Source organism: Anopheles maculipalpis, chromosome X (genome assembly GCF_943734695.1).
Source record: "Anopheles maculipalpis chromosome X, idAnoMacuDA_375_x, whole genome shotgun sequence".
NCBI lineage: Eukaryota > Metazoa > Arthropoda > Insecta > Diptera > Culicidae > Anopheles > Anopheles maculipalpis.
The window spans coordinates 4,781,998-4,806,056 of record NC_064870.1 but is presented as its reverse complement, the minus strand read 5'-3'; the positions used below and the strand labels follow the sequence as shown (position 1 = coordinate 4,806,056).

The following is a 24,059-nucleotide window of genomic DNA, read 5'->3' as shown; positions in this document are numbered from 1 at the left end:
GAAACCGTCTGAAAAAGGATGTGCAATAATTATGCCTAATTCCTTGAAGAGGAGGAGCTTAACATAGCACAAGCTGGTGGAGGAATAAAAGGTTCAAATTATCTTCATCAAGCAACAATGTTAATCCGCAACGAATCGCCAGGTCGAGTGGTGAATTTAATTTCCTGCAACTATAATGACACAGCTAATAGAACACGTCGTTGCAGTGGCTCCTTTATTGTCCTTCCACGCAAATCTGCGGGTACTGTGTACTACTAAGTACAAGGTAACTCCCGTGATGTGCTCCTACGGGGTATTTCACTGTACGAACACAGGTCGCGCTCGTACTTTACACGTTTTTGCTCGACCACCACATAATGACATGATTAGTGAGCTAAGGAGATTTAAATGTGTTGTATAATCAGTTGGAAACTACCTCATAAGGACGTAACTGAGTAATTAAAATGGACTAGAATTATTTAAATGGTGTGGTAGAGAAGATTTAGATACAACAAAACAATAATTGTAGCCTTTCCACAATCAATCTACTGGTCGAAGATGTGAGCCATCTTGCCAATTCGTTGGTTAGCTTGACCCTATCATATAGTAAGAAGGAATGGTATTTACTGTTGGGAAAAGCACATCACAACTTCGGGCAAAGGTGAGATCCGAGGTGAGAGGTGAGATCCAGAAGGTTTCTAGACCGCACGACATATGAGAAACATCGCACAATGATTAGGCCGGTGGTTCTCCATGGCCAATAGCCTTGAACCTCGAGCGACGCATCCTCCGAATCATCTCGGCAAAGGCCGGCAGGATACGATGGCTGTGGCAAGTTATGAGGATTGCGGGCCCATGTCCCAACAAAAAGATATTCGTTCGGCACGAGGCGTAAGGGAGCAAGGCGAGTACATGGACTGAATCAGATGGATGAGAAGCTGCAGACAGGGACCGAGTTTCCTAGAGCGTTATTGCTGCAAGGACCAAGTCGCGATGGCGTGCCTTATAGCGAGAAGGCCAACGAAAGAGAGAGCTAAATGTTGACCAAGAACCCTAACAATGCCCTGGACTCTTGAGGTTCTTCTTCATCGCTTAACAATATACTAGATCAAACCGGCCATCTAATGGCTTACTTGACTTATCGGGTCCACGTGGTTGGCTAGTTGAACACAACGAGAGAACGATCCGGGCCACACCTTGAGGTTGTAGAGTCAAAAAAGAATGCTTCAATGAAGACTACTCATGGCATATCAACCCAAAGAATTTTCAGAACTCTGTGTTGATCTGAGGAGGTGTTAGGTTGGTTGAATAGTACCGAGAACTTCATACAGCAAACTCAAACTCGATCATGTAACACGTCAATGTGCCACCCTGTTCAATAATAGTACGTCACGTTAGAAAACCACCAACAATTGGAAGCTTACAATTCTTAAAAAAAAAACAGCTGCCACACGTGTTAGCCGAGTTGAGAAACGCAAGCATAACCAATGCCTTTATCTCGTCAGCATGCAAGCAAATGGTTTGACAATCAAGCTCTTTGTTCAGTTCAAAATATTTTTCAACGATGCACAACAAGCTAGCAACCGGATCTTCCGACGACTAGGCCGGACGTCGGACCAAAAGCAACACCCAAAGCAGCGAGAAAATCGTAGCAAACTTTCAAATAAAAACCGCCAATCTAATACCTTCGTATGGAATGCGTACAATTGCATCGTGTTTTATTATTGCAATTTGTCTCCACCTTATCGCGTGCCGGTACCATCTTTTGATCCGCCACTAAGCCGCCGCTGCTTCGATACAGCCCTCGGCTGATAACGATTTTTCGGTCTTCGACAGTTAGATAGTGCGATGGAAGCCGTTCGATGGAGCTTTAATTTGGGAAACTTAACGTATCTTTATGGCTACAGTTATTAAGAGTTGTTTTTGACGTTGTTATACAAAATTGTCGTTGGAAATGGGCAGTCGGTTTTTTCTCCAAATTTTATTTTTTTTGCAGTCACGTGGTATGGGAGCGTTTGCATAACATTTTTCTGAACTTGTTTGGATTTTTTTTTAAATCAAAGAAATTATTTAAATTAAGTCACACCGTGTAATTTAGCTTCCCTTGATTTTCCGCCCCCCCCCCCCCTTCCACCCAAAAACCCCCGTCATATCACACTACTACTATTACAGACGCGTTTGTATACACTTTTTTTTACAGAACACTATACCATTGTACGCGCCTTTGCCGACTGATCGGTTCCGGGTAATCCTCCTACACATATCCACCAAACCGTGACCGGTGGTACGAGATCGCTTGTATTGCTAATTAGTTTTCAAATACTTGATTTTAAATTTAGAATGGAATTTCTCATTTTATTCAAACGCTTGGTTTTGCATCTCCCACAACCGAGATGATTTTGCTTCTAGTCAAGTATCACTAATTGTTCAATCAAGTCTCACTATTTCTTTTTTCTTCCTCCACTCCATCTCTGTTCCTGCTAGCTTGAATTTTCGTACGTAAAACAACCGTGGTGTAATGGAAGGACACGACCAACAGCAACGGTTGCACCGTAACACAAAAATAGAAGCCTAAAGTGACGAGCCTATAATCGATTGGTTCCCCTTTGCAACATAATCCTTTCGGCTCCACGTCATACTGTTCCTACAGTCGGCAATCGCTGTCTCCTTAACCAAAAACAAAAAAAATGCTTTCCTGAAAGCGTGAGAGTTTCTGTTTGGATCGTCGGATTTATGAGAGAAAAGGAATAAAAATAAGGACGCGCCGAGTGATTTGCCCTTCAGCAGATGATGCGCGATGATGCGCCAAGGAAGATGACACCACGGCTTCAAAAAACGGCTTCATACATGTGTGTGTGTACAAGGTGGCATCGTAGAGGTATTACACTTTGTTTTATGTAGTAAAATTGGCTTCTCTTCAGAATCAATTTAAATAACTTCTTAATAGTACTAACCATACGTTACACTTAATTTATTTCAAATCATTCACCTTCAACTTCATCCGGCATTTGTCTACGGGCCGTTAACAAAGGGCAAATAGCGAAAGATTTGAATTAAATCAAGTAAAATGCATGTTTAGTACTAAACTATGTTATTGAACTAGCTTCCTATGAGAAATCAAACCATTTTTCTTTTTTAATTTTTATACATAAATCAACGTGTGTCACCGCTACGATGCCACCCTGTAAAATAGCTTGCCCTTTGTGCCCGCAGGACGCCCGGATGGGTCGGTTTACCAGTGTGGTTGAATTTCCTGGAACTTCCACGACTGGTACGCGTTGTTCATGTCGCACGGCATTAGCGCTAGCTGGCGGTTTTGCGGCTGATAACCCATACATTTCTTGTGCGTGCGGTGCAGCAGCGTGCCGGAATGTTCATCATACTGCCACGGTCCGTCGACCGTGCCGAGCCGGCAGAACGCAAGCTTAATCTCCGCATTGTACGCCTCGATGCACCGTTCGCCAACGCCTAGCTGGCCGGCCCCATTCAGCCGGATCAGCTGATTGTGACCCTGGCCATGGCACGGCTGTAGCCCTATAACGGCCGGCGGTTGCCGCCCGAGCGCATCCACACACATATCCTTGCCGACGTTATGCAGCTCGCCCCATTTCACGTTGGCCGGCAGCATCGGGTACTTGTCCAGCACATCGTACGCCACGTTGTCCATGTACCACTGGAAGCTTTTGCACTGGAGCCGTTCCTTCAGCGCTAGCTGCTCGCTAATGTCGCCCATATCGAGAAACCGGGCCAGTGGTTCGCGCGTATAAAAGTACTCCTTGTACGGTCCATCGAACCACGTTTCGATCACCCGCTTGTAGTTGATCGTAATCAGTGGGCCCTTCTTTTTGCTGGCCAGCTTGCCGAAGTTGTACGGCATAAAACCACGGTACACGTGACCGACCCGGGAGCACGGTACCCACTCAATACTGCCGCCACACTGCCATATCTTAAAGCTTAGCTCGAAATTCTCACCGCCCCACACGAGCAACCCGGAATCGTACGCGCCCAGCTCGAGGAAAAATTTCCGATTGATGGCAAACAGTCCGCCAGCGTGCGTTGGACTCCGGTACGGTTCGCTGTCGTGTTTGCGCCGTTTCTGCTCCCTCCGGGGTACCTCGTTCTCTTTGTACAGCATGCCCCACTCGAAAATCCCCCGATAATGGTGACCGTCCGCGTACACCGGCCGATACTCGAACGTTTTGTGATCGATACCATCGATAATCGGTACCGTCATGACCGTCCGGTCACGATGGATCGGTGCCAGCAACGGTGGCAGCCAGTTTTTGTTCACCTCACAGTGTGCGTCCAGATAGACGATCACCTCACCGGTCGCCTCCTTCGCGCCACGGGAACGCGTCCGTATCAAACCTTCCCGTTCGCTGTTCCGTATCAACCGCACCATACCATCGAACCGTTCGATGTACCGTTCCAGCTTGCCCTTCAAGTCTTCCTTGTCCGAATAGTCGTCCACGAGGATGATCTCGTGCAGCAGATGCTTCGGCGACCGGTTCAGCACCGAATGGACCGTGCGCATCAGCACACTAAAGCCTTCGTTGTGGAAAACTATGATTACGCTCGTACGGGGCAGATTGTACGGATAGTCCCAGTGCTGGCACTCCTCCAGCCGGGTGTCCTTTATCGTGCGATCGAGCGAGATTGCATCCGACACGACTATATTCATGCCGTACTCCATCTCCGCATCGGTTGCCCGATTCTGTTGATCTTCCGGCAGCACGTACGCCTTGCCGCCCTCGCCCGGACCGTCCGGAAGTGGTTTATCGGCCGGTTCAAAGTTGCCCATACCTTCCACCAGCTGTGGTACCTCCTTCGGATGGCTACGGTCGGCGCCAGCCGCTACCTCACCACCACCACCATTCCCATCGCCGCGCATTGCCGCGAACCGGGCATTGTACACGTCCTTTACCGTGCGCTGATCGACACCGGACCAGGTCGCTATCATGTACAGTATCATTAGCACGATCGCGAGGCTGACCGCGATGCGGAAGATCCGCCCACCCCGTATGTTTGTCACTCGCATCCTACCACCGGCCTGACCACCTGACCAGCTAGTTGGCTACGTGTCCGTCTCGGCTTCTGGTTTCGCATGCACACCCACTTCGCACACACACACACGCACGTCCGCACACCGAACGAAACTACTATCCGGTTGTCGCTTTCTCCGCCACTGTCGTCGTCACCAGCGCCTCCTCTACCAGCACCTGCTCCTGTCTACTGGCCGCATGCATACGCACGTACACGTACACACGAATGGGTGTGTTGTTATTGGGTGGACAAAATTGTGCCGCTGCTGCTTCTCGGTACTGATCGTTGCTTTCCGTTGATATGTAGATATGGACTCGTTTAGCTCGTTTACGGCACGGCAATACTTTCGGATCGGATCTTCTTTCAGCTAGTTTCGCAAATACTGTTCTCAATTGCCGTATGCGTGTAGTCGGGTGCTGGGAAAGCTGCGTGCGTGCGAGCGTGTGCAATTTCGTACATACGTAAACAAATGTCACAAACGTCACGATCGACGAGCGAAACGTCAGCAAATGACCCAGCTAGCCTTTTTTCCCTGGAAATAGTGTCAGGATGGTTCGCGAAAAGGTCCTTTGCTTTTGAATGAAATTTAAAAATAAGTAAATTACAAAAATTTAAAAGCATTGAGGGTAACAATTCAACAAAAAGCGCCGAAACCCTTGCACACCACCATTGTGTGGCCGGCGCCCCATTCCATCCCCTAGTATTTATAACAACCTATTCGTTTTGAGCTTGCTCTGATATTGTCATTGATTTATTACGAGGGTTTTTTTTAATCGAGGTAGGCGTTATTTATAAAGAGAAATCTGCTATCAAATCAAATAAAACCGATAAAATAGCTCTCTCAAAAGTGCCTTCGTTTGACGGTTAACTGCGAGCGTGCTCCACCTCACGAAAAGGCGGCTTTGAATGCAAACGCTATGCGTACTGTCACCGTAATTTCCGACATCAGTCTGACACCTTCCATGCCACTTTCTTTTCGAGTTAGCTCTTCGCTCAGGGTACGTGTCTTGCGAGTGCGTTGTTAAATTTTCACTAGTTACAAGTTGTTGTTTTACCAAATAATCAGCAAATATGGCATGCTCTAGCAGCGGGGTTAGGGTGAATCGTTTGTTTTATTCGGAAACTTTCCTAACTGAGCCAAACCATTGTTTCGGTAAAGCGATCGGGCACGCTGTTAGAAGCCGAAGCAAATTTGCTGATGCTTCGGTAAAATAACCACAATTTTTCAATAGCATGGTTTACTGTTCCGGTGCACCTCAGAAGGAGCGTTGTGTATTGATTGGTTTTGTGTTACGATTGTTCTATTCCAGCGAGTTTGATTTATTCTTAAGCCTCCAAACAGCAAGGATGCAGCTGCACGTACGAGGATTAAACACGCACGTCCTGGACGTTCAGCCGGGAGACAGCATTGCTCATGTGAAGGTAAGCCAGCCAGCCATTCTTTTCTTGGTTTTACACGTGTAAATTAGATGATTGTTTCTAAAAGCTAAAAGCATCGCTACGGTAGAATGCAGAGGCCAGCTGAGTTTGCTGTACAATTGGATCGGCTTAACTCTCTAGAACCTCTGCTAGAGGAAATTCTGATTGTTTGAACTGCGCTTCACCACTGGCATTGATTCTGCGGTATAAAAAATTAGTACAGTTTAAAAACCAGATTTTTATGAACATGACTCCATTTTGCTGCAAGCATTACCAAGCCGCCTCGCGTGTCTATTGTGAGCGAGAGCGGTTTAAGACCGTTTGCTAGATTAAATGTATCATAATCAAACCCCCCGGGCCATGCGAACAGTAAGAAAAAATGCACTGGACCGGCTACAAATTGATGCAACAATTTCTTTCACGAGTCTTTTTGAGATAAAAAAAGTGGTCTTAAATGGCGCACAATCCTTTGGCCTGATTTAGCGCGTATTTCGTCGTGCTTGATCACTAGCGTTTGTGCAAGATTGACGCGTTATTATCTACTCAATAGTAACAGCTTTATTCGTTATAATTGAGATCGTCAATATCGCTACAAAATTTAAATACAGCAAGCAAATGATTTTAAAAAAATCGCACAATCCTTTGGCCCGATTGGCACGAATCGCTATCGTGTGTGATCACTAGAGTTTGTGCGAGAATAAATCGTGGCATTATCTGCTCAACCTTAACGCTTTCTTTTCGTTATTCTTGAGAATGTCAATGCCACCACAAAGAACACATTTTATTAAAACCCGGTCGTTCTATCGGAATAAAAAAATCACCAGGCAAGCACCTAAAAACATTGTTTCCGCCTTGATCGGTCACAAACCTAAGCGTGCTAGTGCTAGAATAATGTATTGAATCTGAGACCATTACATTTTCCTATAATTGAAGTGTAAAGGGAGCATAAATTCACGACAAGAAATTATTAGTCTGAAAATAAATCGAAATTTCGACGCACACAAGCAAAATCACGACCGTGTTTAATTCTAATTGATTAGCGGTTTTTAGAAATTGTCTGCAAGAGAGAAGATTTGAATCTGAGACCTTTTAACGTTCGGTGGAAGAACTATTCTTCTATCAAATCGATGGCCTTAGAAGGGAGCTACGATTTGCGACATTCTTTGTTGGCTTAATGACATCTACAACGCGCGAGATATGTAATAAATTTCATCCATTTGCCCGGCAGTCTCCAGCGGATCTTTGGCGATATGTATCCAACCCACTGATCCTCCTTTAAATCAAATCCTGCCCATATCGAAACCGGAACATTGAGAAGCGGGCTATCACTCTTTCGATTGGACAGTCCGTGTGTTAAAGCTGTTCTTACAATTGATCTAAAAGCGCTTGTAAACGATAGCACGTTCCACGTAAATGTCGGCGCTTTAAAACACAACCTTCCATCTGATGGCAATTGCAGAAATTTCTATCCATTTCCCCGGCAGACTCCAGCGGATCTTTGGAGATATTTATCCAACTCACTGATCCTCCTAATAATCAAATTCTGCCCATATAAAAACAGGAATATTGAGAAGCGGGCTGTTCTTTTTTGTCGATTAGTCCGTGTGTTAAAATTGTTCTTACAAACAAAATGAGATAATACTACTACGTGCGATTAGCTTCAGCTTAGGAAACAAAAATTCACATCATTTGCTAGTACAAGAATCGAAAACAAGCAAATATTTCTTTATATTTTTCTCTCTCTCTCTCTCTTTATTCTTTAACACCCGTACAATGCCCCCTTTCCACCCGCTAGTCTATGCTGGCTGGACTGGAGTCGGTCGACGCACAGGAACTTCATCTGTACTGCGAAGGAACGCCGCTCGCTGAGGACGCTACCGTATCGCAGCTGACGTCGGTTGAGCTTGATCTGACCGTAAGTCTGCTCGGTGGTAAGGTGCACGGTTCGCTCGCCCGTGCCGGTAAGGTGAAGGGCCAAACGCCCAAGGTCGAGAAGAAGGAAAAGAAGAAGAAGAAGACCGGCCGTGCCAAGCGACGCATTCAGTACAACAGACGCTTCTCGAGCGTGGTCCAGGCGTACGGACGCCGCCGTGGCCCGAATGCTAACTCAGCCTAAGTATGTTGGCTGTTGAACCCTTGAGGGTGTGTGATCCGATCCACAGATACTGCTGTGTGGATGCGTGGGTGGCACTGCTATGGAAAGTTGATGGAAGGTGCAAAGTGGCAGCAATCAATGTTATAGATTGACAGAGATTGTTGGGATGTCAATAAAACAAAAAGTAACAGCATTGTAAAATGCGAACACCACACATTTTTTTGCGAGTTGTATAAGTTCTATCTCTCACACCTCAGCGGTGCATAAAATGTAGCTTGTAAAGATTTTTCGTTTAATTATTGTGGTCCGGGAAGACATTTTCAATCATAATTTCAAAATTTAAATTTTCACCATTCTTGTTCCTTTACAGAATGCAAGGACGAATGAAAAAAGCCTCAATATCTTTTAACCACTGCGATCAAATATATTCCGTAGTTCGTATCACATGCTAATGTTGCTTTTGCCAAAGAATCTTCTAATCAGTTTCCGAAAGAATTTGTTTGAATTTGCACGTCTAGATGTAGCAAACGATCAACGCTACAATCAAACCGCCCTGCCATCAATACAAACAACGTAATCAAAACAGAAAAAAACGACTCTGCTATCAACAACAATACAATCCGAAACAAAAATCTAATATTTCTACTTTTGCAGCAACCACGGACATCGGTGATTGATGTCGGTAGATTTTATTATATGCATTATTACTAAATTGCAGCAAAAATTCTCATCGCATTTCCCAATATTGATATGATTTGGATGGCTAGAGGAACTTCTTCCAGGAATTTCAACTTCAACAGGATCTCATGCCTTCTTAGGATTTATATCATATTTTAAAAAATAGACATTTATTCTGCACACGGGTCTCTGCCTGTCCTACATGTTGGTCTTTCGGAGGAATAATAATAATTAGCATTTTTAAGTCAGGTGCGTCGCAGAGCTCCCCAAACCGTGTTGCGTGAGGAGCGCTCAGGATTAGCCGCAGAAAGCGAATGAAATGGGGTTGGACGTTACGAAGATTCGATATCGTGCTCGAACGGTTAGCTAGAGGTATGCTGTACGTAGCGTCGAGTAGAACGACCTGTTTGTAGAAGGTCAATTTGTTGCTTGACTCTCGTGTATGATGATGAAGGCAGCATTCGATTAGTGACGGAGTTTGAATGGTAAAAGGCCACTGGGGAACTCCAATTTTCATTCCGCTTAAGGTCTACAAGGGCCTAAATCCACCACTGCATCCATTTATGGCTAATAATCCCGATGGTACCTTCTTTTTCTTCTTGGCTTAACGACCTACTAGATCACGTCGGCCATCGATTGGCTCCCTAGACGGCAGGACGGGAGTTTAAATCCCATCCTGATCGTCCCCCCGTGGTGACTATCCAACTACGTGGTATCGGCAAGTCTAGTAAGCCATTCGATGGCCGGCGTGATCTAGTAGGTCGTTAAGCCAATGAGAAGAAATCCTGCCGTTTGAAAACCGGCGCCATCGAGCCGCCCCGATGGTACCTTACCATCGCCTAACATGGTATCCGGATGCCTTCCGCCGTGATCTGATGTCTTTGTAGGTTGTTGAGCTTGGTTGAATATAATCTTCCGACAAAACATGATCTGCGTCGGTCAGTGGTAACGTTCATCTCATTGCAGGTCCAGAGATCAAACCAAATGACCATGCAACTACGCAGTATTCATAGATCTGGTAGGGTATGAAGTTTTCCGGGACAGGGTTAGCCGTTTTAACAAAAATTTTCGATTCTCTCGATGCTTTCGGATGTGGTGTTTGTTATCTTCCGTAGTCATATACACATATGTAGACATAGAACAGCGTGTTCGATTGTTTAGGTGGCCTTGCATTTTATTGGTATTCCTGGTACACACAACACAGTAGAGAGATGTTACAGTGGTATCATTTGTAACACGCGGGATTTTTCCCAACGCTGCATCAGAAATAGAACTTTACCACTTATCAAACTCACGAGCCTCTGTGCACGGGAGGATTAGCAACATAAAATAAACAACCCCAGTACCAGGTTCCGAACCGAAAAAGGGCACGCACCACGGTGTGTGTGTGTATGGGTAGGAAGCATAACACGATGATGCCGGGCTTATAGACGACGACCGCGACGACCACCCTTCCTGCGAGTTGAATCGGACGGAATTGGCGTCACGTCCTCGATGCGGCCAATCTTCATCGATGAACGGGCCAACGCACGGAGCGCTGACTGTGCACCAGGTCCGGGCGTTTTGGTACGGTTTCCACCGGTAGCACGCAGCTTAATGTGAAGCGCAGTAATGCCGAGCGATTTGCACTTCTCCGCTACGTCCTGTATGTCGTGGCAAAGGAAGAACAAGAACAGCACAAAAACATTTAGAGTCTCATACGCGAATAATGCCTTGCTTCCTTTGCTTACCTGTGCGGCCAACATAGCGGCGTAGGGCGACGCTTCATCACGGTCAGCCTTCACCTTCATGCCGCCGGTCACACGGGAAATGGTTTCCTTGCCCGAAATGTCCGTGACGTGTACGAAGGTATCGTTGAAACTGGCGTAGATGTGCGCCACTCCGAACACGACCTCACCATCGCGCACCTGCGGTCCGAGCGACACTTGGACCTCTTCCTTTACGACTTTGTTTTTCCGCGATGGAGCCATGGTTAGACTATGTCACTGCAATAAGATTGTAACAAGCAAAACTATCTTTACTATCGTCCACTAGTGCCCATATAAACATGCGGCATTCGGTAGCGGCAGATGCAAGGTAAGCTGTTTTACTGTGACCACACACGGTCCAAACACGCATCACCCTCCGTGCCGAATGCTCAACACCATGGCACGTCTTTAAAATTGGATTTTTAAAGCATCGGCACCTATGGTACATGTATTTATTCAAACAATTTCTTACCCTGCGCAAGCAATTCGTGCTTCCTAGCCGAAACGGAAGTTTAAAAGAGGCTTTCTACTATTTGACATTCATACAACAGGCAAGGAACATTTTGACAAACACGCTGAAAAGGCACTTTCGTGAATGATCAGGGGTTGGAGCATGGTCGCAGAGTACGCGTCCCTTTTTTTTTGTATTATTTTATTCATTGTCCCGAAACCATTTTTTCTGGGACTTTGTGGTAATTTTTATAAAATAATGACCAGCGGTTAGTGCTAGCTAGTCAGGTGATCTATTTGAGGTCGGTGTTATTGGCCGAGACTCGATTTCTATCTCCGAATGATGTTCCAACAACCCGTTAAAGATGGTATTGAACCATCGAAGTGCGGTGCATGGGGCAGTATGAACTCCCATTTGAATCCCCTTTCTGTACACCAAGTAGTTCACGGCTTCTCAATGGCATATTTATTGAAGGAGCTGATACATCTGTTGAGGCTCTTTCGTAGCTCCCTTGGTGGTTCAAACTTGGCTTGCTTTTTTTTTTCAACAGAATTTTTACAACTATAATTTTTACGATTTATTACGTATGCTTTACGATTAGAACTATGAATCATTGATCTTTTGTGAAATTTACTATGTGTAAGTAAAAAGTTACAGGTGTTTAAGTTTTAATTAAACCCGTTAGTAATAGTAAGAAACAACACAGCCCTCTAGAGGCCAATTCGTGACCACAATTGATCTAAACTAGGGTCGAAAATTATCGTATTGAAAGGCTGTTTCTCTAACATTTTCGTGAAAATCGCTGAAAATTTTAAGGCAGAAAAAACTCACACGGATATGCCTTTTTGGTCAGCATTTTTGCTGTTTTGAACCAAACAACGGAAATGCCAAACTGTCAGCATCAACGCGCGTTGTCATGTGACAGATGTCATCGTATTTGTTATTTTTTTGCCACCCAGAACAGCAGCCCCATCTGACAATCGTTCAACCTGTCGCACCAGTACACTTCTTGTCTCTTGGCGCTGCTGACCCCGAGCGGATTGGCCTTTCGTTGTGTTCGGTTGTGTTTTGTTTTCCTTTTTTTTGCGTTCCCTCCGTTACTGCTTCATTTGCTTTCGTTTTCGGTGTGGATATTGCTAACTCCCACCATCGGCAATCGGCTTGGTGCATGTCAGCTGGTCCCAGTGCGGCTGCGAGTGTTGTTGTTATGCGACTGCCAAAAACCAGCAACCAACCACAATCAACACAGGCAGCAGCGTAGTTCGTGCACAGCAGCACAACGGCGAACCAGTGTCGCACCGAAAGTGAATCGTGAATCAGCGGAGAAGCAGTGCTTTCTCCGGGCGAATTCGCCCACCCACCCTCCATCGTCTTTCAAGTGGTCCGGGCTCGTGGCTTCCGTTTGTCCCTTTGGCGTTACAGACTCGGTACAAGTTTTGTAAATATTTCACTTAATAATTGGCACATGTTTGATGCCTTTGCTCTCCACTGACACACTCCGGAACTTTGTTTATTGTTTTCGACAGAATCGTCTGATTCTGAGAACCGGGCGGGTTACGTAGCATAAGAGGATGACAAGTTGGGCAGCATAAAAATTGCACCGGTGCTCCCATATCAACTCGGGCTCGTACCTCGAAAGCTGCATCAGCACCAGCAACAACTTGGTAAAGATGACCGCGCGCTGGCAGCGTGACATCGAATGAGCTGGTTCATCGTTTAAGGTAAGTAACCTTTGAAGTTATCTGCAACATCAGACCATTACAGATCAAGATTGAGGGATTTTGTGACCCCAACAAGGTTCCCAAAAGGAAGTCTTCCCCACACGGTAGAACAAATTGTAAAATCCTACTCAGATCCAGGCAAACCAATCGATCTTTCCTTTGCCAACCTTAGAATTTAACTCAATGTCATTAAAATGAGATTTACAGCCTCGCTTGCTGGCAAACAGCGGACATGGTTGTAATGATTTTACCCAATAAAGATAGGCGAAGCAAATATGGGATGGGATGATTAGATTTCAAACACCGTCCGTCCCCAACTAGCAACCTCACATCATTCAAACATGATGTTTGCAGATTGGAGATTCCATCTGCTGCCGCCAAGCAGACGGTTCTTATCATTATCTCAAGCGAAGCGGCAGTCGGGTTGGGGTTGCCTCTTACGAGCATCGAATTCGCACCCAACTTACGTTGGGACTTTACATCGCTGCCTCTCAATATGAGCATATTTCGTATTCGTAATGTATACCAGCTGGTTACTTGAATAAGCAAGCCCCCGCTCGGTGAGTCACAATCAAGGGTATCGGTATCGAATATGGGGTTAGCAACAAGAACGCAGCCACTGCAGGAAGCCTTGGTATGCTGACGGCTTTGTACCTTGCACGAGTTTGTACCTTGCGTCGCCATCACCATCACACTACCGGCAAACCTGTTGTCCAAGTGTTGCTAGTGGGAGGAACCCCGGACCACAAGCCCTACCCCGTAGGGCCCACGCTGCCGTTTAAAGTCTGCACTGCTGTTGTTGGGCTGTTTGATCTGAATCTGAACTCTATAGCGAACCGAAAAGAGGGCGGCGAAACGGACGGAACAGCCCGGATTCCGGACCTGTTTTTTTTATCTTCTTACTGCTCCTTCATAGCAACGAGCCAAGCAAACAGTCAAGTCAGCCAAAGAAAAACAAGCGGATGCAACCGTTGCGATGCATAATGGTCGTATGCAGTTCTCGTTTGCTAGGGACGCATCGATACAACTGCACAACGGTGCGCAATGTAGTATTCCAGCACTGGTTACCTTTATACTGCGCATTCCAACGCAAAGACATCATAATAGTGATGATGGAATCTTTTCTTTTCGTTGGAAATTTAAACTCATTTGATTGGATTTTGTGCAATGGATCAAGACAAACCCAAGCGCGATCGGGTGGCCGGGATACTAGTACCACCAGTCATTCGAGGTTCGATTTCTATGCGAATCATCTTACTGCCTGGAATATACTTAAATTATAAATAAACTGAGATTTTTAAAATCGATTACTATAAGCTGAGAGGATGTAAGGAGGAAGAAATGATTTAGGGAAATAATAAAAAGGTTAGCAAAGAGGATAAAGTTAAGAGTCGAGATCGGAGAGCAGCTAGAGATGAATAAAAATCGAAATTAAAAAAGGAGGAGTTGAAGTGAATAGCGTACAAACATTTAAAATAATTGACATCATTGAAGTCTTTAAAAAATTGTACCGATGAGACCCATGGTTCTTATTGCAGTTCTGCATTAAAGTCTTATATGGACAAACCATCCAGCAACGGAAGTATAATCAAGTCATGGAACCCAGATTTTGGTAGGCCAAAGACCTCTTGGGTTTGGCGAGCCAAAAAGAGACTACAGAACCATATCTCTTACATTATGTATTTAAAATTGCCAGATTTGCTGCATCTCCATACATTGTTGCCACATTCCTGAGCGGTCCCGAAAGCGATAAATTTGCCTGGTACTCGTTGTCTGGTGTAGCTCTGGCTTCTTGCTGTTTCAACCGTCGCTCACACCACAGCATTGGAAAAGTGAAGGCAACGATACGCGATAAGCTCCGTTTGCTGAGCAAATCATTCCTTCTGTCGCTTGCAATCTCCATCCATTCGTTCCATGCTTTATTATTTCGTGACTCCATGCAAAATGCCGCTAAAACTGCACACGAATCACAACAGCACGGTTGCTGTTTTTTGCGGGAAATTACATTCTTATCTTCCTGCAACGGTTGCAGAAATATCCTGCTGAAAGATGTATCTTTTCTTTCCGAAAGGTGTGCGCAAAGTAGGGAATTCGTGATAAATAGTAGATCGTTGCATTTAACCTACAAACAAGCCATGTTTGGTCGCACTGTGTTACTGATATTCGGAGGGCAAAATCGTTTTGGCACGACATGGACGCTGGACGGTCGCTGCGTGTTGTTTAGCGGACTTTTTATCGGTTTCTTTTGATCTTTTTCAACCCTAGACTCAGCTGTTGTATGCTAAAATAATCGCGAAGAAAGGTTTGTGATTCACATAGACTTTGACGCTCGAATGTAGGCTGACAAAACACAGTGTAGGGGTTTAAAAATTTCTCTTGCAGCTAGTACCGAAATCTCATCTGGAATGGAAAAGTACTTCATTTGTGCTCCTTTGAACCGAGGTTAGATCAAAGTTATTATTAGATCCGGGGCTGTACGCGATCGGCATGTTGTGCACAAAGAACATATTAGTTTAGTAACGTTGTTGTTAAGAGAATGTTTTTGATATTGTAAGGGAGATTTGAAACATGTGTTGTTACCTTGGTTGTCGTTGGTGCAACCATGCAATAATGACTATTGCAGCTGGTTGGATAGTTGAAAGATCAAATGTACTTTGACGATCTCATCCAGATGCACTTGGTCATACGAATGCTTTAATGTTCCGTCTATATAGCAAAAATCGCATACATGTACAACTACTGGAAGATGTGTTGTGAAAGTAGATTTAATACTAAACAGTAAGAGAGAAATATGACGGAGATGTGGTCCGGTAGCGGCGGTGGTACCGGTGCCAGGCTTCACACGGCAAGATTCCGGATATAGAATCCCGTCCGGAATGGCACTGGTAGGTCCTGGTTGACCCAGGATCGAAGTAGATCTGACAACGTAGCAAGGAACTGATCGAGAGTTCGGAATCGGTCATTCCTTCGCATGGTCGGCCTACCAACGGCGGATGCGTACATCAGGTTTCGTTCCCTAGAGACACACTTCCCTTGAAAATCTGTAGCTGATGATGATTTCCGACATTACAGGTTTGGGGACACTTACCGGCAAACATCGAGAACATTCCATTTTTCTGATATCCCGGACTTTGGTTTGACTGTACAGAAAGAAAGCCATTTTTCCCCTTTTTCTGGCAGTATTTCGACAGTTTCGTAGTACAAAGGATCAATCTAATAATTGGAAATTTAGTAAAAAATTTTCCTTTAGCAAAACAACACTCTTAATCGATACCTTGACCACAAGCGCGATAGAGGTTGGTGGGTCATGATCATGCATGGTACTTTTTAATAGCCCACTTATGATATTTGTTCGCTCGACCAACCAACCATCCATCCCCTCCTATTATATTTTTACCCGTTCATGCCAATTGATGATGTTTTTGCGTATGCTGATTAGCAAGAATGATTTTAATTTTACTATCAAGCATTCTAGCAGCAGTATATTAATTGCGCACCACACACCAATAGTCGGTATTTGCTTTCTACCATTAGCGCTGGAAGTAACTGATTATAGCAACACTTTTTTTCCAATTACAGTCTCCAAAACAGGCTTTTTTGAGCAAATATTTGTATAAAGGAGAAAAATTATATTTTTTAAATCTTCGATCCTCGACCCTTACACAAACCCATAAGGTCGACTGGATCAAACATTTGGTCTTTATATAAGAATATATTGATAAGTTGTGGAGAATTGTTGAAGTAAAGGGAAGACTTTACTTCCAGTCTATAAAATAAACATTCCTGTACCAATTATGTTCGGATTTCATCTCATCGTGTCATTCTTAGCCACAGAATGAGTAGTCTTGTAAAGCTTAGCAATGGTTTCAAACAATTTTTATTAATACCTTCCGTATCCTGATCAGTGATAAGATATCTGCTTGAACAAGATCATAGGTCCTTAAGAGCCAAAAAGAAAAAAAACAATTTGGTTTGAATAGCCTCCAACAATATTACAATATACAAAAGATTTCTGAAATCTCGTCTATAAATATACCATATACCAACCCTGGACCTCAAACGAGGACAGATAGCGATGTAAAACCTGCTAATACACACTCCATACCTTGCCTGGTTAGTTGAATTGTTCAAACCCGTATCCGTAAGTATCGCGAACGTCGTCCTCCCTCTTAACGGCCCGTGCAAGGAGATAAGATGGTCACGGCTGCTGCTGGTGCTGCTGCTGCCATCACGTGAAGAACGCCCACATTCGGGGGCTTAGAGAAAGCTTGACAAGAATGGTGTGTGTGTGTGTGTGTGTGTTTGGCGGTTATGGAAGTTATAAAGATGTCATCATAACCCACGAGTAAACAACCGATAGCGTGACTGTACACTGTTATGGCAAGAATTGTTGTTGTCTTCGTCGTTAGGCTGGCGTCGTATTGAAGGTCTACGGAAGGAGAGGCTTCTCTTGCGGCCTATGCTGCTTGTCCAATTGTACCGACAAACTAGTATCGATAGATCAATCAAGCTTGAAGGGATGCGAGTGAGTTTGTTCGATCCCACCTGCACTGCCACTTGCTGCTTGCTAATTCCCATTCCGCCAACTTCGATCACTAATACCTGGATTTTATTATTTTGTCTTTTTCAGATTTCGGAACATCGGATGCTTTTGATGCATTTGAAATTGTAGGGAACTTAAAATTGTAACAGACAAAAGGCGCGACGAGAACCGATTTCAACTGTCAGCGCTTTAAGGTGATTGTGGGGCTGATGTTTGGTGCAAAGAAAATCACCACGCTACTTACTCTATATGCTTGACTGTCCAAACCAGTCGGTCACAAAGAACCGTTTGAATTACATTTTTGATTATTTGACCGTGAAGTATCGCAACTAGCGTGCCTAGGAGCTTAGCAGATCAGGATGAAGTTTGCAGAACACTTGTCCGCGCACATTACTCCGGAATGGCGCAAGCAGTACATCAACTACGAGGTACGCAAGTCCACTTTTTTATTGAATTGAGCAAGAAATAATTTAAGAACAATCTCTATACGTTGCAGGAGATGAAGGCGATGCTTTACACCGCCAACGAGGAAGCTCCGGCCCTCGACAGTGTGGAAGAAGATGTGCGAAAGCGCCATTTTGCAAACTTTGATGAAAATTTTTACCACTATTGCGACCAGGAGCTGAAAAAGATTAACACCTTCTACTCGGAAAAGTTAGCCGAGGCGACGCGTAAATATGCCGGCCTTATCACCCAGCTGCGGACCACACTGGAAAGCCAGCAGAAAAGCAAGAGCAAGGGCCACAGCCATAAGCCCATCAATCTACCCTACCGGAAAGCGCAGGAGTTGAAGCTCGCGTTCAGCGAGTTTTATCTCAGCCTAATCCTGCTCCAGAACTATCAGAACCTCAATCACACCGGGTTTCGCAAGATACTGAAGAAGCATGATAAAATTTTAGCCTCGGACAATGGCGCCCGGTACCAGAAGGAGCACGTGGAGATGAGCCATTTTTTCATCAACAAAGACATCGACAAGCTGATCAATGACACGGAAACGACCGTCACGACCCAGCTCGAGGGTGGCGATCGGCAGCGGGCTATGAAGCGGCTGCGCGTACCACCGCTAGGCGAACAGCAGAGCCCGTGGACCACGTTCAAGGTGGGGCTGTTTAGTGGCAGCTTCGTCGTGCTGTTCGTTGCGGTAATCCTGTCGGCCGTCTTCCATGACAGTGCAACGGGCGAGAATCTCAAGATTGCGTTCCGGCTTTACCGGGGTCCGTTGCTGCTGATCGAGTTCATCTTTCTGATCGGCGTCAACATTTACGGGTGGCGTTCGTCCGGCGTGAACCACGTGCTAATCTTCGAGCTTGACCCACGCAACCATCTGTCCGAGCAGCATCTGATGGAGATGGCGGCCATCTTCGGGGTGGTATGGACGCTCAGTCTGCTGAGCTTCCTGTACAGCGCGAGCCTGAGCATACCGCCGTACATTAATCCGCTGCTAATGACCGTTATTATGATTGCATTTCTAATCAACCCGCTGCGTGTGTTTCGTTACGAGGCACGGTTTTGGCTGCTGAAAACGATCGGCCGCATGGTGGCGGCACCGTTCTTTCACGTCGGATTTGCCGATTTCTGGCTGGCGGATCAGCTCAACAGTCTCGTTACGGCACTGCTGGACTTTCAGTTTTTAACCTGTTTTTACGCTACCAATGGGAATTGGTTGGAAGCGGGCAGTAAGTATTAGAGGCAACGAAAAGCCAGGAAATACCGGCATTTCGTTGTGCGAACCGGAAGATGTTCAACGCCGTAAGACCACGTTTTATCTAGTGTAGGATGAATCTGATTCAAATTCATGAATTTGAATGAATCTTTCAGGAGCATCTCTTTTTTCCAAAGATTCGTGAATGTCCAAAGATTTATGAACCTTTGTATATGCATGAAAATCTTCAGAAACGTGATTTTTAGCATTGAACACAATGGGGCTAAAGAAGCATATCAAATCAATTGTAGAGTTAATTGATTCTGTCTCTCTCTCTCTCTCTCTCTCTCTCTCTCTCTCTCTCTCTCTTAATTATCTCTTTCAGATACGCGTCAATGTATGGAGGAAAGCTATATTATCCGTCCGCTGGTGAATTGCTTGCCTGCATGGTTTCGTTTCGCTCAGTGTCTGCGCCGTTATCGGGATTCCCGTGAGGCGTTCCCGCATTTGGTAAACGCCGGCAAGTATGCAACAACCTTCTGCGTTGTCATCTTTGCCACGTTACGGTCCGCGTATTCTTGTAAGTGTCCGCGTTAAGCTCGTGCTAGAATGTCTTGGTTGAATAGCATTTATTTATCTTTTCCCCCCTTCCAGACAAATATGAAGACTCCTCGGATAACGTTTTCCTCTGGTTGTGGTTGTTTAGCTCCGTTGTATCGTCCTGCTACGCTTATACGTGGGACATCAAAATGGATTGGGGATTGTTCGATAAAAATGCCGGAGAAAATACTTTCCTTCGAGAGGAGATAGTTTATTCTATGCCAGTAAGAAGCAGTTTTCTTGTTTTTCTCTCCACTGAGATCACATTTTAACGAGTTTTTTATTATATTTCAGTTTTTCTATTATTTTGCAATCATCGAAGATTTGGTACTGCGATTCGTTTGGATCTTATCGTACGCACTGATCGAAAATAAATTTATCAGTGGCGATCTAATGACCTCGATCGTCGCACCGCTGGAAGTGTTTCGTCGCTTCGTGTGGAACTTTTTCCGTCTGGAAAACGAACATCTCAACAATTGTGGTAAGTTCCGTGCCGTACGGGACATTTCGATCGCTCCGATCGATTCGAACGATCAAGTAATCATACTGAAGATGATGGATGAGGAGGATGGTGTTATTAATCGGTGAGTCTCTCAGCCGTTCCAGATAAACCAGATAAACCGTTCCAGATTTCATTAAGATAACCGACACTGATAATTGCTTACTTTTCCATCCAATAACAGATACACCAAGCATAATCGACCAAAGCCAAAAAAGACGAAAGAAGATCGTAGACCCTTGTTACCAGCATTTAAGGGAACGCATGAAGCCACACCGCCCGACGCAACGAGCACCAAGCATGTCTGAGTGTTCCTCGTACACTGCTCGTACTTTTTAAAGTTTATTCAGGAATAATTTGAAACAACCAGGAAAAATACCCACTATGGTTGTTAAATCGCTACTACATTACCATTCTCCATGTGGGGTTTTCTTGGCGGCCACCTGTCGCATTGTTCCTGCGTACAAAAGATCGTTATAGTTTGCTTAGGTTGTACTTAGAATGTACTTACGTTTTACTTTTTTCTGTTTGTTTCCTTCAATTCTTTTCTTGTGCGGCTGGTCATGATGATCATGGATCAGTTGTTTTAAATAGTTGATATCCGATCATATCAGCTTTGCAAGTTTCATAAAAAAAATGCTGTTATTGTTGCGTATGGATTTGTCTATTTCTTTTTTAATTGGTGACTTGCGTTTGGTCCCAGTGCACACGCAATTTCTGCAAGTTTCAGTTTTTCTCCATACGCAGAACTGCCTATTCGGCTATGGGTAACTTAAACTATATATATATTGCCAGGAAGCAAATTCGAAAGGACTAGGCCATTATCGAAAGCAGAGCTAAGAAGATCGTATAAGCGAAATCTTGAGAGTTTGTTTTCGATCTAGCGATCTACAAATAGGCCTTTTTATCTTAATTTACCTATTTCAATTCGCAATCCGAGGGTTGTAGTGTGAGAATCAATCGGGCGCACAATTTTCTAAATTATTTTTAAAAAAAGTAAAATTTACATTATTACTCTTAAAAACCATGTCCACTCACTACGAGCAGAAGCGAAGTGTACTTACAAAACCACCGTAATATAAGCAACATTCCGTTCTGCACGGTACCAAAAGAGAACAAAAAAAAATGGTGCGATATCAATGTTAGCGGAAGAATGTTAAACTGTTACGAAAATGTATGCCATAACACCACTTAGTTTTTGTCTAAACTAATGTTTTTCGTGGATTCAGTTGGATCGTTTAGCTATATCGATGCTAGGGTAAGAAAATGGCACAGATGTACTACAAACAAAAAAAGGATTTGCGCTTGTTTATAGCGCTCTTACAGGTCAATCGAACCAATATGCCTTACAAAAAGACTAAACAAGAAGAAAACAAAAAAAAACACCTGATATATAATCTTTCAGAAATTTTGCCTTAAATTAGATCGGGTACATTATCTATTCGCCCTTCGTGTAGGTAGTTCTGTGAGATATTACTGTCGCATCGCCGTTGGTTGAGCGTAGATAAAAAGAGGGAGCAGGAGGCAGAAATTGTTATGATTATTACATAAATGCAGGGACGTACCATCTTCCAAAAAATGGCCATAATACTAGAATAGATGTTACAATCTCTTAAACGATTACACTAGTTTTCCTCATCGCAGTATTACCTTAAGTTTATATCGTATTGTTACAACTTTTTGGTTTCCTTTTACATTCGGATAAAGTAATTGATTTTGTTTTCAAATGCAACTCCTCGTTTTTTTCTGCTTGGACGCTTTCACTGTTCTACACATTTCGATTAAAGATGGTTTAACGATATCTTTCTTTCGCGTGTAGCTATGTCATTTGAACTTATGAACCTATGTATATACACAATGTAAACGTCTTAAACAAATATTACCTTCCACTATTATATTAAAGAAATAAGTAAAACAAACACCGGTAATTATGATGTATTACCAAGTTACCTAAGATGCATACTGAGCGAAGCGAAGAAATTCGTAAAATTTATCTTTGTGATCTGGGATGTGATTGTACAAACATTGTAATTATCGAATTCTTTGTTTTACGTATTCATTCCATAATAGATTTTTGTTTTTTTTCAACAAAAATAAACCGTGTGCCAGGGTTTCCATGTACGTTTCCGAAAATTTCGCTTTTAACAATCCGTGAGAAGGGAATCAAACGTATTTTTTGGTTAAGTTAGTTAGGTTAAGAAGTGTCAATGTAGTTTAAAAATATTTTGTTGACAAAAATGTTTTGTGAAAGTGCTCTTAATTTGTTAATTTTGTTTGATGAAAAGATGGGATAAAAATTCTACCCTTTTATTCATAGTTTTACACTACTTCAGACAACCGGTCTACCCGTGTAGCCATCAACTTCGGAGGCTTGTAACTTTTTTATACATAATCTAATTGTGATGCTACTTTCTAATGAAAATTAAGTTAACTTTTCTTCTTTCTATTTGTATATATACGTCGCCTCAACTCTTAGTCGTTTTCATGTTACTATCATAAAAACATTTTGTTCTTCCCTAAATGAAAAAAACGTTCAAATATATTTAATTAAATGCTTTGCAAAATTTTCACAGTAAAACGCTTCTTGCAGCTATTAAACGATACTACCTTTCACATTAATGTGTTTTTCTTGCAAAGAAGAACGATGTGTGTTTTTCTGTAACGGTTTTTATGCAAATAAAAACACCTTTAACTTGTTACTTACTCCTAGTAAAATTATGATAAAATCGTAATATACTGATACATTGTATCAGAGACATGTCAACTTTGAACATCCATAACTTGAAAATTATTTAGAATTTAGGCAGCATATTTAATTTAATAGAAAGAAGAAGAGATAACATAACTTGCACCAGAATATTGCATTGATATTGGATTACGTATTAAAAAAGTTATAAGCCTCCAAAGTTGCTGGTTACGCCGGTAGCTCGCGGTTGCCTGGATTATGATTTTTTTCAGGTTGCGCGGGACATTTTTTAAAACAGAAAACAAAACAGAGTAAGCTGTAGCTTCGATAGCTGGATTTGTTTCATGCTATTAATATATTATCTGATCTTCTTTTATGTTGTAAGTGGTATTTTTGTAATGAATTACAAAGTTTAAATACATCAAATGTTCTTCGAATCGAAAATCTATTAACGATTCTACCGTTTAAAATTATCTGTTATTTTTCATTATGCTACACACTTACTTAGTATGTGTACTGCACATAAATGGGAAGGACAGCATAATTGTTTCGTGAGCAATGAAAAATAATTTCCACCCAATTCCTTTCACAAACACACACACACACACACACACACATACACAGAGCAAACGTAAACAAACGGATTCGGCCCATGCGAATCTTGCGGTGCGCTCTACAAATGTCAGACTGTCAAACCAAGGTGGTTAGACCAAATGCGTTTTCAAGGTTCAGACAACAGATTGAAAATGAATTTTTAATATTATTATCATAATTGAGCCCATTATTTACGTTTTAGATAAACTGATTAATGAATGAAAAAGTAAATTGCTCGATTTTGTACATCCAACACATTGAAAAATTAACACAAAGCACGAAAGATTCCTTCTAAAATAACCGCTTCCCTAGCATGGATGTGCCGTGCAAATAAAGCTTTATGCGCGCACCGGTGTAATGT

General features: G+C 43.4%; 5 protein-coding genes across 5 annotated transcripts in view; 3 read left to right on the top strand and 2 right to left on the bottom strand.

Moving 5' to 3' along the window:
• Positions 1 to 3,211: 3,211 nt before the first annotated feature.
• Positions 3,212 to 5,017, bottom strand: LOC126556638 (N-acetylgalactosaminyltransferase 7). Its single transcript, XM_050212028.1, has one exon. It carries the CDS (start codon positions 5,015 to 5,017, stop codon positions 3,212 to 3,214), a length of 1,806 nt encoding a protein of 601 aa, XP_050067985.1.
• A 916-nt stretch (positions 5,018 to 5,933) lies between these two features.
• On the top strand, positions 5,934 to 8,559 carry LOC126561335 (FAU ubiquitin-like and ribosomal protein S30). The gene is made up of 3 exons (XM_050217414.1): positions 5,934 to 6,020; positions 6,333 to 6,444; positions 8,237 to 8,559. Exons 2-3 carry the CDS (start codon positions 6,370 to 6,372, stop codon positions 8,555 to 8,557), a joined length of 396 nt encoding a protein of 131 aa, XP_050073371.1. The 5' UTR covers positions 5,934 to 6,020; positions 6,333 to 6,369; the 3' UTR covers positions 8,558 to 8,559.
• A 96-nt stretch (positions 8,560 to 8,655) lies between these two features.
• The window catches only part of LOC126561227 (brefeldin A-inhibited guanine nucleotide-exchange protein 3), a 212,221-nt gene continuing 196,817 nt past the window's right edge, over positions 8,656 to 24,059 (top strand). Inside the window, exon 1 of the mRNA XM_050217311.1 lies at positions 8,656 to 8,661. The gene's annotated coding sequence lies outside the window, so the exon portion shown is untranslated. The remainder of the gene's footprint in view (positions 8,662 to 24,059) is intronic.
• LOC126561188 (40S ribosomal protein S14a) lies at positions 10,627 to 11,507 on the bottom strand. The gene is made up of 3 exons (XM_050217138.1): positions 11,435 to 11,507; positions 10,945 to 11,199; positions 10,627 to 10,857 (listed from the first exon to the last, which is right to left on the bottom strand). Exons 2-3 carry the CDS (start codon positions 11,182 to 11,184, stop codon positions 10,639 to 10,641), a joined length of 459 nt encoding a protein of 152 aa, XP_050073095.1. The 5' UTR covers positions 11,185 to 11,199; positions 11,435 to 11,507; the 3' UTR covers positions 10,627 to 10,638.
• LOC126556207 (xenotropic and polytropic retrovirus receptor 1) lies at positions 18,030 to 20,735 on the top strand. The gene is made up of 6 exons (XM_050211437.1): positions 18,030 to 18,105; positions 18,174 to 19,353; positions 19,705 to 19,899; positions 19,974 to 20,143; positions 20,214 to 20,503; positions 20,603 to 20,735. Exons 1-6 carry the CDS (start codon positions 18,037 to 18,039, stop codon positions 20,724 to 20,726), a joined length of 2,028 nt encoding a protein of 675 aa, XP_050067394.1. The 5' UTR covers positions 18,030 to 18,036; the 3' UTR covers positions 20,727 to 20,735.

Coding starts and splice junctions, on each gene's coding strand:
- LOC126561335 (XM_050217414.1), top strand. CDS start 6,370: ATGCAGCTGCACGTACGAGGATTAAACACGCACGTCCTGGACGTTCAG. Junction 6,445..8,236: donor ACAGCATTGCTCATGTGAAG/GTAAGCCAGCCA, acceptor TCCACCCGCTAG/TCTATGCTGGCTGGACTGGA.
- LOC126556207 (XM_050211437.1), top strand. CDS start 18,037: ATGAAGTTTGCAGAACACTTGTCCGCGCACATTACTCCGGAATGGCGC. Junction 18,106..18,173: donor AGCAGTACATCAACTACGAG/GTACGCAAGTCC, acceptor TATACGTTGCAG/GAGATGAAGGCGATGCTTTA. Junction 19,354..19,704: donor GAATTGGTTGGAAGCGGGCA/GTAAGTATTAGA, acceptor TATCTCTTTCAG/ATACGCGTCAATGTATGGAG.
- LOC126561188 (XM_050217138.1), bottom strand. CDS start 11,184: ATGGCTCCATCGCGGAAAAACAAAGTCGTAAAGGAAGAGGTCCAAGTG. Junction 10,858..10,944: donor CCGCTATGTTGGCCGCACAG/GTAAGCAAAGGA, acceptor CACGACATACAG/GACGTAGCGGAGAAGTGCAA.
- LOC126556638 (XM_050212028.1), bottom strand. CDS start 5,017: ATGCGAGTGACAAACATACGGGGTGGGCGGATCTTCCGCATCGCGGTC.